Source organism: Echinops telfairi, unplaced genomic scaffold (genome assembly GCF_000313985.2).
Source record: "Echinops telfairi isolate 266 unplaced genomic scaffold, ASM31398v2 ScPeMD7_1;HRSCAF=3_0, whole genome shotgun sequence".
Lineage (NCBI taxonomy): Eukaryota > Metazoa > Chordata > Mammalia > Afrosoricida > Tenrecidae > Echinops > Echinops telfairi.
Genome location: NW_022103896.1, coordinates 48409244 through 48421568, shown reverse-complemented (window position 1 = coordinate 48421568; position 12325 = coordinate 48409244). Strand labels below are relative to the sequence as shown.

Genomic DNA, 12325 nt, shown 5'->3' with positions numbered 1-12325 from the left:
GATATTCTTCAGGGATACTGAGAGTCTGTTTAGGGTAATAAGAAGATTTGGAAATAGACTGTGGTGAAGGTTATCAAACACTATGAATATAATTAATGCCACAATATGTCAAAAAATTGGTAAATAAAACAATGAAATAACTAGAAAAAATAATTAAATATTATAAAGGGACCTTATATACATTCTTGAAGATGAAAGCTCTTTAGAATAAGATCACTAGACAATTTTGGAAATGACACCTTAGTTTTTAAAAATGGACTAGAACAAGGTAATTTTTGAACAGTTATCTTTATTAGTGTATTTTCAAAGGTACATATGATCCTGAGCTACTGTATTTTTACAATTATCATTTATTCTTTGAAGTTTACATTTATTTTGTTCCAAACTCTCTGATAAGTACGTTTTAAATGTTAATCAGGTACATAAATAATTTACATTATTATTCTTATCCCTGGAATAGTCAATTAATTTGCTCAGATCATCTCATTATCTAATTCAACTGCATTAAAGACTTTAGAATAGTTTTTCTCAATGAAGCAATTTCTTTTTTACTGCAAAGAGAGGCAGTGTGAGAGCTGATTTCTTAAGTCCTAGTGAATTCTTAGAAAACTAAGTTGCTTTGTGTTTCTGATGTGTTTTATTTTGTTTTTTAATAAATTGGGTAACTATCTGACACCCTTCCCCCCATATTTGAGAAGAATGGTTAAAATAAACTACAATCTCAACATTTTAGCTAGTGTAAAATGCCATAGGCTTCCTTCACATATAAGTAATACATAATTATCCCAATAAGGAAAATGTTTCATGGTTCTAATGAAAAGAAGGCAACCCAATATAAATATACCTTTGTTTAAATGGTCAAGTATTATAAAACATGTTATATGAAATACCTCCTCTTGGCTCTATAAAGGAATACATACAGTTGATCAACATTGAATTCCACAAATCCAGACAAAAAATTTATAATTGGTAAAGAAAACAGACAAAAACGAAAGTCAAAAAATCCTATGATCCTTGAAAAAAGACATTTATCCAACATTATCTCCAACTGTGGACAAATAAATATTTTCATTTTTGTATTTTAAATTACTAGCAAAATATTGTATCTCTCTACAAACAACAAAAAACCAAACATACATTATCTAGAAATGTTTTTTTTTTTTCTCTAACAACAGTGTCAAGTCTTTGAAGGTACACTCAAAATTTCTTCCTGAATAAAATCATTATGATCTTAGGTTAAAGTTACAGTAAGCAGTTCAAGCAAAATGCATATTGCTTAGATTTTAAAGCAAGCAATTTTGATATCATCTAGTTAAAAGGTAAGTATAAATGTGAAGCTATCATAGAAAGCCTTGTAAATACTTCTTGGGAACTCAGTCATCCATCAGTGTCTGCAGGGTGGAGGATGGGGAAAGTGGTTGCTTCCAGAATCCCTATACGCACTCAAACTTGGATAATCCTTGCACTCCCCCAACCCATATACGTTAAATCATCTCTATATTACAAACAGTACCTAATAGAATGTAAATGCTATGAAAGTAACATGTTATGTTCTCTCTTTGCCTTTGAGGGTTTGTTTTGATCACTTCATTGCTTTTTCTCATACCCCCACCCTCTTCAGAACATTTTCAATCTGTGTTTGGCTGAATTCTGGGATGCAGAACCCGGGGATGTAGAGGGCTGACTGCATTCACAGACTAACAAATTATGAAGCAACTGATTTTAAAATAATGAGTGGCTGATATTAGAAGCAATGATTGGGGTCAGGGCGGTGGGGGTGGGGTATCCAAAATGCTTTTCGGAAACGTAAAAGGACGTGAAAACACGATGGTATTATTATTCAGAGCTTGAAAACCTAGAAGCAAACCAAACTATTTGCATATAATGTAGTGCAATCAATATTTGTTCATAAAAGACTCCCAAAGTCTTGAAACTAGTATACATGAGTCAGAATGGAATCCACTGGGAGAACTTGTTTATAAAGATGTCCAGAGTTTCTTTTCAGGAAGTGCTAGATAGTCTCACCTCATTACAGGATCACAAGCAAGTTTATGCAAAACTATGTTCTGGATAACTGACTCTAATGGCTCCCCAGTAGCAAGCTCGGATAAGGCAGATCAGACCCAAGAGATAAGCAATTGCCCAGGAAACATAGGTTGCGTGAAAACGCCTGGCAAAATCTTGGGTGCCAACCTAAAATTAAAAAAAAAAAAAGGTTAGAAATTTTAAGGAAAGAACTGCTTACAGGATTTGTGTTGAGTAACGTGAGTTTTACAAAATATATAATTAACAGAATAAAATTTAATAAAATGCTGCTACTTATATTACCTCTGAATTTTATGAAATAATCAGATTCCCTAAACATTTGCTATCTCTAAAAGGAATTTAATCTGCATACCTCCTTAGTCTCATGAGACACAGTAGAATACTGCTGGAACTATGGGAACAAGTACACTAACTTTGAGGAACAAAGAAACATAGAAATCAAATAGCAAAAAACCATATCAGTTTCTTCCTCATCTCTTGGTATAATCCCCATGCCAACTGCTTAGCTTCAGCCCCCTCCAAAAATAAACCTCCTTATGTTGGCACTAAGTCTCAGCTTAGTCTTCTGGGAAGAATGAAAGAAGGGTTTTTTAGGCCATACCACATGGGCATTGCTCAGGTACAAAAACAAACAAACAAAAGCCCAAGGCAATGCAAAACTGGTCCAAGAGAATACACTCGAGTACATCACATGACAAGTGCATGTCAGACCCTTCAGAAGGGCTCCCCACTGTCATTTCACCCAGATGGGCATGGTCTACTGGAAACTGGACCATGAATTGGGCTGCAGATTGTCCACAGTCCTTCTGAAGGAGCTGGGCCCAGCATGCAAGGGAAGTAGGCTCTTCAAGGGTCATCCTTTGTGGGCCCTTTGTTTACTATGAAGGAAAGCTGACAGGAAAGAATGCTAACAGTAAAGCAATACTTACAGTTAATCCGATGCCAATGAAAATACATATCATTCCAATTGTAATGTATGCACAACAGCGTCTACGTGGAAGTGCACTGCCCACGGAGGAGCTGCAAATTCACAAGCGCAGAAGGAGATATGCAATATTTCATATACTGTTTATATACTTTATTCATTTCTTCAATTTGATATACAAGAACATGCATGAAATCGATCATTTTTACTGAGTAACTAAAATTTAAAATGATACTTTTCAAGCTGTACTCATTCACAGTATTTACAACCATATAATCATGAAACTCCTCAATGAGCTCACAAGAGAAAAATCTACTTCAAAAAAATCGATTGCAGAATAGAAATTAAGGGCTATCTTTTTTTTTAAGGGCTATCTTATAAATAACATCTGGTTTTCTTGATCTGATTTCAATTTATTATTATTAATATATGTTTACTGTAGGATATTAGGGCAATGTAAATAGGAAAGGGATATGATCTTTAATCCTATGACTGTAACATAATCTCTCAATATGTTGGCATATTTTCTTCTAATTGTTTATTTTTCTTTTTTAAACATATCAATATATCATGAGTATTTTGCTATGTCATTAAGTATTCCCAAACTAGAATTCTGGTGGATGAATAGAACATCAAAGTGTCCAACTGTAATATAACCAGTTTCCTAAAATAACACAAGTTATTTTCATTAGTAATAACAGCACCAGCTAAACAGCATTTAAAAGCACTATGCTTATTTTTCACCATTTTCTTAAAATAAATTCCTAGAATGAGGAGTATAAATTTAAAGGGATTAAAAAGTTCAAAGTAAAAAAAATAAATAAAAATTTCAAAGTCTTTTAATAAGGAATTCATAAAAGCGTATATTGTTACTGTTGCTACTTGCTGTTGGGTTGATTCTGACTCATGGCGTTCATGGAGACTCCACTGTCTCAGAGTGCTTCAAAGGCCCTTTAGGAAGCAAATGGCCAGGCCTGTCTTCCAAAGCACCTCTTGGTAGGCTAGAATTGCCAACGTTGGGCCCAGTGCTTTAGTCCTTAACACTTTACACCATCCAGGGATCCCTACCACTTCTCAATTAAAATTCCAAACCCACAGTATTTAGCTCTCTCTACTTCTAAAAAAATCGATTGCAGATAACCATTTTGATAATTTTCAAAACGATACAAGTATGTTGTTGTTGTTAGATGCCAGAGTCAGTTCCAACCCATACCATCCCTATGCACAACCGAAGGAAACCCTGACTGTCCCTGTGCTTCAACCAGCCCATGCGGCAGCCACTGTGTCAGTCCATCTCCTTGAGGGCCTTTGTCTTCTGTGCTGCCCCTCTACTTTATAAGCATGATGTCCTTCTCCAGGAATTGGTCTCTCCTGACAACATGTCCACAGTATGTAAGACGAAGTCTCGCTATCCTTGCCTCAAAGGAGCCGTTGGCCAGATTTCCTCCAAAACAGACTTGTTAGTTCTTTGGGCAGTTTGTGGTACTTTCAATATTATTTGCCAGTACAATAATTCAAATGCACCAATTGTTTGGTTTTCCTTATTATTCAGTGCCCAACTTCCACAGGCATTGGAGGCAACTGAAAATGCCTTGGCTTGGGCGAGGTGCCCCTAGTCTTCAAAGTAGCATCCTTGCTTCTCAACACTTCCCGCAGCAGAGCTATCCAATGCAGCATGTCTTTTGATCTCTTTTGACACAAGTATAACAGAGCTCTAACTGCCAAATTAGCACTTCCTTCTCAGCCTAGTTGTGCATGTATTTATGAACACATCCTGCGTGCCAACCACTATGCTAGTAAATGACAAAAGAGAAGTATCTTAACCACATTTGTGCGCCCAATGTCAAGATCATCACACCTGGCACACAATCACTGCTCAACATACTTTAGGAGTAGATTTTTTAATAGAATAAGTATTTCCTTTAATTCTCAAACTTTTAAGAATAGGTGAGTGTCATTATACATATATATTATAAACTTTCCTGCATATTTGAATCCACAGAGTAACTGCATAATCTTGGGGCTATCACTAATTATTGCATTGTGCCATATTCCAACTTGCTCTCAGGGATTACAGAGCCCTGGTGGCGTAGTGGTTATGAGTTGGGCTGCGGTCCAAAAGGTCAGCAGTTCGAAACTACCAGCCCCTCTGAGGGTGAAAGCTGGGACTTTCTATTCCCATTAACAGTTTACCGTCTCAGAAACTCAGAGGCAGTTAGTTCTACCTTGCCTATTGAGTCGCCTTAAGTCAGCATAGACTCAATGGCAGTGAGTCTGGTTTATGTCAGGAATGACAAGGGCATGAAGTATTCATTGCCCCTTTGCTATATTTACCTTATTTATAAAACCTACATTTTATTATAATATATGAAACCTATAATTTGTTTTCAAACTTAGGTGTGAATTTAGTGGGCTTTCCTGACTTATACTTCACAGTCAGCTGATGTTTCTCATTATTATCATGTACTTACATTTGGCAGCCCTTAATCTACAACTAGAAACCAATTAAGTTTATTAGAATTACATGTTAAAAAGGACAAAATTTTCTAACAAAATATTAGAGGAGATTTTCTGATCCAAGAGAATATACTTGAATTCATTAATTCCAGTGCATGAACTCTACTGCTTAGACCAGGCCTGTCCATTTTTTAAAATCACTCATATTGTTCCTGTCTCTGCAAAGTATTCTCAAAAAAGAAATGACCTGCTTCTACCTCACAAGCCACGTGTCATCGTACCACAGAGATAAGGCAATGATCAAAACCAACCATGGCATACATCATAAAATCTCTTTATACATGTAATATGGGTGTGGTATCTAGGTAATATATGATATGCTTTGCCTAGGTTAAAAGTTATGTGCATATGTTAAACTTAAATGAATAAAAGAAAATTATGAAGTAAACAAGCTGAACAGAAGATTGCAAAGGGCTGCACAAAGAAGACAAACTGTAATTGAATGTGCAAGACATGGAGTTCAGAAACCAAAAGAGAAGAGCATGCTAAATATTTCTCAAGCTGAAAAAATTGAAGGAAAAAATTAGCCTTGACGTACAATATTAAAAAGTTCTATGGGCAAAATATTAAACAATGTGGAAAAAAAAGAATATGGAAAGAATGGGAGTCATCTTAAAGAAGCAGTCAATTTTCAACCATCTTAGGACAGAGCCCACGATCAAACACCACAGGCCAGGCTGCGCTTTAGGCAAGGGTGAAAAAGTAGGCCCCAGTAATTAATGGAAAACCAACTGAGATGTTTCAACAAATGGACGTGGCTCTGGAAGCACAGCTTTGAAGGTGGTGGTCACAATGGCCCAATTAAAGGACAAACTTCACCTTCCGTTACAGTAGTCCCAGCTCCTGAGTAAGTTTGGAACAGTGAGTGGGGGAAATATTTCTCAATTCTGTAGCCTCGCAGGCTTCTTTCCCTGTGTGTTTTGTAAGATAAACACAACACGTAGGGCTTAGTTTCGTAGCAAAGATTTAGCAACTCTTACAATTTAAGATAATCTTAGGATGTTTGAGAGTTGTCTGAGAAAGAAAATTACCATCTCAGATTCTTACTTCAACAGACGGCCCATCATTTTGCTATGAATAAAAACATTCAAAAGGAAGAGTGGTGACACCAGCCCTTGGTGTTCATGTGATCACAACATCGGTGCCCAAGTATGCCCTGATAAGTAATGAATGCCCTGCTCTCTCCCATGTTTAGCATGTGATTCCAGTTCTATAAACATTCTTCTTAGGATAGTGTTAAGCTGATTGATTCCACGGGAATTCTATGCAAGTTGTTCCCTAAGTAGTTCACATCCACATTAACACACTGTCTTGTGACAGTTTAACAAATCATAGACTATCCAGAAATTCAATACACCTTTATTATTACAAAACATCACCACTGTTTAAAATGATTAACCAAATAAATCAATTGAGAAAAATCCCTTACCTACCTAACGCTTTCCATCAACAAAATGAAGATAATATACTCTGGATTCCAATTTTCATAAACATTACAGCTAGTGTATGTGGATGTTATTTAAAGCAACTATCATCCACCTAGCAAACAGCTTGCTTGCTAATCACATAATTCTCTGCTTTTTATCTTGCACATGATATTCCAATCCAGGGTACTATTCTCAGTGAAGACATTTACAGTTCAATATTATTCATTTTTCTGGAAATACAGATAATACATAAAAGTATGCATCATTCACATACACACACACAAGCACACATAATTTTAGTAATTTCCCATTCTTAGGAACTGATTTCCCTTCAGACAATGATAATCAAGCACAATCATTTTAATTTTAAAATGGAATATATTAATTAATGCAAAGTTGTCTCTTTTTTGTCTTAACAGCATAAATGTATTTCACACATTCATTTGAGAGAGTATAAAAATTAAATGCTATGTAACTACGAATTCTGAGTTCTTTAAATTGGTCTTGGCATTTCCAAGTTTATAAAGAACTTACATTTTTTTGCAATGTGGGCATTTCGCCAGAGTGTTGAACCTCAATTCCATCCACTGTAAAATAAATAAAGAGAATAACTGAAAAGAAAAACAACCAGGAAAATGTCCAATCTGATAAGATGTTTCTCTCAGTTGAAATATCACCAGGGTTCCCAGCAGAAGTAATCACTTTCTCATGGTTATCGAGCTTTGGGCCACCAACTCTCTTTCCCCTCCTTAAATTAAACTTGAGACTCCCCTAGGAAACTTTCCCACGACTTTTCCAGGGCTCTGACGCACTCCAGGTTTGCTTTGCAATGAAAGCTGGATGTAAGGCCACAATTAGGGTCATTTCTTTCAGCATTATGTCTCAGTTCATTCCGAAGAAATACAAATATATTTCATGAGCAATGTACAAGATCAGATAGGAAACTATGGGGGCAGTGAGTTCACATTATTGGAGGAAAATGCAGAAAAAGAGGGGGAGAATGGGTACAGAACTGAACAAACTATAATCAATGTCACCGAATTGTACATGTGCAAACTGTTGACTTGGTGCATGACCCTAAGTTGTATAACCTTAACAACAGGAAAATGAAAATTTAAAAAACATATTTCATGTAACTTCAAAGTTGCTTTTTCTTCTAATATAGAAGGTCAGCTTATTAAATACAGGGCTGTTTGGACGCATTGCTAAACTGCAACTATTCATTCTGCAAAGGCACAAAATAAACTAAACAAACGGGTGGAGGGAAAACTAAAGTCAAGATACTTTTCTCCCTGTCACGGGTTCTACCCTGACCCAAAACACACTTCTTTCACGTAAATTTCTCTGCCAAACTTCTTCCCTGTCAATGTCGGTGAAAGCACGTGCTGACTTCCTCAGAGACTTACAAAGGCTTACTGGTAGTAGGCTGCCGTCTTTGAAAGACTAGGCACTGTAAATTCGAGGTTAATGTTAATCATATATAAAATATACTTCGGAAATACACTTCTTACTTTCTATGTCCTCTCTAGATACTTTCTGGAACAGGCAAACTTCATTTACAGGGTTGGGGATACTTATTTAACTCCTTCAAACGTTTCATCATAAAAATGACTTTTTCTTTATGAAAATTAATTGCTGTTTGGGAATCCAGGTCACGCACTTCCCTTTTGGTTGTGAGGTGCCCTTAAGTTGATGCTAACTCCCAGTGGTCCCGGGTAACAAAGGCGGGCCGCCTCATTGGTTGTGCGAGGCTGTAAAGTTTACAGGAGCCAATGGCTCGGTCTCCCTCTCAGGGCGCTGCCGGGCGTGTGCAAGTCGCCAGCGTTCAGTTACCAGCTAAGCAGTTCAGCGTTGAGCAACCAGGCTCCGTATTGGAATTCTCAAATCCCAAGTTCGGCAGGGCTTCAATAAGTGTATGTATTTGTGTTTGTCATACAATGGAAGACACTTTGTAAACAGCCTATGAGGTTTTGGTTTTGCATTAATTTAGCTTTAGAAAAGGATCAAACAAAACTTAAGTTTGCTTGGACACTTTTTGCTCCATTTCCATTTCGAACTCTATGAAACCCGATTAACGCTGATGTGATCTCTCAGTCATAGCAGGACCACACAGGTCCAAGATAACTCACCCAGAAATAAAACTCTACATGAATGCTCATTCTCTTTTCAAAATGTTTTTGATGTGGGATGTCCTTCGTTTTTCTATAAAAGCCTTTTCTAAAAATACCCCTCAAAATACTACTGTGGTTATATTATCCCTCAAAAAAATTCTGGAGGCTAAAAAAATATTTGAAATTGCTACATAAAACCTCCCTTTTGGATACTAGTATTGCTGATGCATGCTTACAAGTGCTTAAAAAAAAAAAAGCAAGAAAGAAATCTGCTTGTTTTATTCTAGCAATTTCCAACAACCATGGAACTCTTCAGTCACACAAACCAAAAGCCTAATTACCTGCCACCAAGGTGATTCCAACTCACAGTAGCCCTATGTGCTCCAAGAACTACTCCACTGCATTTCAGGACTGCCACCTTGCCGAAGCAGAAGGGCAGGCCTTTCTTCCAGGGCACTCTGGGTACGATGGTCAAACAAGCAACCCTTCAATTACCAATTGAGTACTTAACCATTTGCCCCATCCAGGGATTCCTTACTCACACAACACCTACGATTATCCTATAAAATTAACGTCCTATTGAATATATACTTTGGGAAACAAATCCAGCTACTCTAAATTGTATCCATCGTTCTAGTCAGACATCAAAATCAATAGATAGTGTGAGTTCCTAGCAAATTTTACTTCAGCAATAAAATATTGAAATATATATTTAAATGTTATTATACACAGCAGATGCTGTTGAGAACAGTGTCCATGACTTTATTTATTTGTTTTTAACTTAATCCATGGGAAATTTCTTTTAGGTCTCAGTATTCCAGCAAAAGCTTTTCCTAAGTAGACTTAGAAAAACATCATAAATCTCATATATCATGATTTCCTCTTTTCACTGACGGCTAGAAAGCATAAAGCTAACTGTCAGCCTAATTCATCAATTGGACCAGCGTAAGCAGGGTGGATGCGTATGTTCTTATCTATGACTTCCTCTTACCTTCTACCCTAGTTTTCATTCTTGTTGAGCTTCTCAAAATGTATTTTCAGTCACACTGAACTGAATGTATCTTTGGGAATCAATTGCTTCTAGACTTTGCATGCCAAGGCTGAAATAAGGTGGTAATAGATACATAAATTAATTGCCCTACCAGTGGTAACTTAAAGGTAAAAGGACATACTGCCGTGGATATAAGATTCTTCATGGCTAGCACAATAAAATATATAAGACTGAGTTCTCACATCATAATCAAGAGTTTTGTAACAGTGTATTCTTTGTAACACTGAATATCTCCAATTCATGTGAAATTCTTAAAATGAAACAAACAATGAAACCCCACTGCCTTCAAGTTAATTCTGACTCATACCGACTACAAGGACTGTAGCAGTAACTATAAGCATTCTTTCTGAAGTTAGAAATCTTTACGGGTGCAAACTGCTTCACCTTTCCCTGTGGGGCAGCTGGTGGGTTCAAACTGCTGCAGACCTTGGGGTTAACAGTTAACACTTACCCCAAGGTACAACAGTGCTCCTCTACCCTGTACACATGGTACAGTGTTCTCCAAGTAACCAAAGCACTGGCTTCTGGCAAGTTTAAGTCATGCATATATCTTTACATATCATATATGAATCCCAAAACACCCGTTCCTACAAAAGGATTGAAGTTTTTCATCAGCATTATGGTGTTAATATATTACCATTATTATTTAGGCTAAATAATAAAGTAAGAAAAAGTCCATTTTAGAAGGTAGTCTCTGGTTTGCATATTACTTTAGTAACTTTCTTCTGAGGTGAAAAACATACTAAATGCAAAAATCATTAAAAAAATAATAAAGACTATGTCACATAGATGTTAATCTAAATTCTCAATAAGTTGGATCATTCTCTAGAACTCACTGCTAGATTCCAAACAGTTAATTATAAGCCTTTGAAAATGTATCTGATTCTTTTTTCTCATTTCCTTTTTCATCCCAGTACCTCTCAATTTTCTCTCTCAAAAGTTTGCGGTCATTTCTAACTATGGCCATCATGTTTTTCAATGAGCCCTGGTGGCGTTAGTGGGTTACATGTTGGGCTGTTCAAAACCACCAGCAGCTACTCGAGACAAAGACTGGGCTTTCTACTCCCTTAAACAGTTACAGTCTCGGAAACCACAGGGGTTGCTGAGTCAGCCGTGACTCGATGGCCGTGAGCTTGGTTTTGGAGGTAGTCTCCTTTTTCTCAAAGTTGGCTTCTGTACAATCTATTCTGGACAATGGAGCCATGTGTATGCAATTAAACATAATGCTATTTTATGGCTCTCCATTACTCTTAGGAAAATGTCACTTCCTCCAGGAAAAATAAATGTAGGCTAGATGCCATTATCTATGCAGTAATGGCACCCAACACTTTCCTTATTGTAATCCAAATGCATTTCATTTTAATTGTCTTTATTCTTCCATTAGATCAGAAAACTTATGACTGTGCTTTCCTGTTCACCACTGTTTACCAAGCGCTAGACCAGTGCCTTGTACACATTCAACATATTTGCTGAAAAAATAAAATCAGTTCATTTGTAATCTGGTTCTAAAACAGCGAAGGACACCAGAATCCCCTTGTCAAATGATTTTATAAATCATTCAAAGGAAATTACAAGCAAGCAGAAGAGTCGAAAACCACACAAAACTGCTAAACCCACATCCTGGAACAAATGGGGAAGTTGAGTAAATAAATCCCCCTCATTCAAGCTCCTCTAAAGTTATTGTTTTGGTTTTTCCCAGAAAGCCCAAGTGTTAGCCATATGCAGTAACAGAGAAGAAGATACAGTATAGGCTGCCATCAAGGAACACAGCAAGCACACATGATATACCATAATAAGTTCTGCCCTCTGGTACCAGACGCTCTTACAAGTTTGCAAGCATCCAACTAGGAGAACAGCCATACTTGTACCATATGAATATAGACCAGCCTATTCCAGTCAAACTTCGCCTTTTTGCTGAATTTTAATGAATATGTATAACCTTCCTGTTGGACTTCGAGGGGGATAAAAACCCTGGAACCCTTTGGAGCTTTGGAGAGACAAAGGTAAGGATTGCATAGGCCCTCATGTCTTTGCCAGTGGGCTCTCTTCTCTAATAAACGTTGCTCATGTGGAAACACTGGTCCTCTCCTTGTCATGCTAAGTCAATAGAAGCAAGAACCCTCGATTATCAAGGAAAATGATTGAAAATAGAAAATATACCTGAGCAAAATGCAAGGCAATTATGTAAAGAAAGATCCTCCCTTACAAAGGCTGAAAAGAAATCTCTTTTGGAGATTTAAAAAATGGT

General features: G+C 36.9%; 1 protein-coding gene across 1 annotated transcript in view; it reads right to left on the bottom strand.

The window, feature by feature from the left end:
- Positions 1 to 269: 269 nt before the first annotated feature.
- PIP4P2 (phosphatidylinositol-4,5-bisphosphate 4-phosphatase 2) overlaps positions 270 to 12325 on the bottom strand; it is a 55633-nt gene continuing 43577 nt past the window's right edge. Inside the window, exons 5-7 of the mRNA XM_004697720.2 lie at positions 7450 to 7502; positions 2976 to 3066; positions 270 to 2193 (exon numbers count right to left, since the gene is read on the bottom strand). Coding sequence (XP_004697777.1) covers positions 2050 to 2193; positions 2976 to 3066; positions 7450 to 7502 — 288 coding nt within the window. The 3' untranslated portion in view covers positions 270 to 2049. The remainder of the gene's footprint in view (positions 2194 to 2975; positions 3067 to 7449; positions 7503 to 12325) is intronic.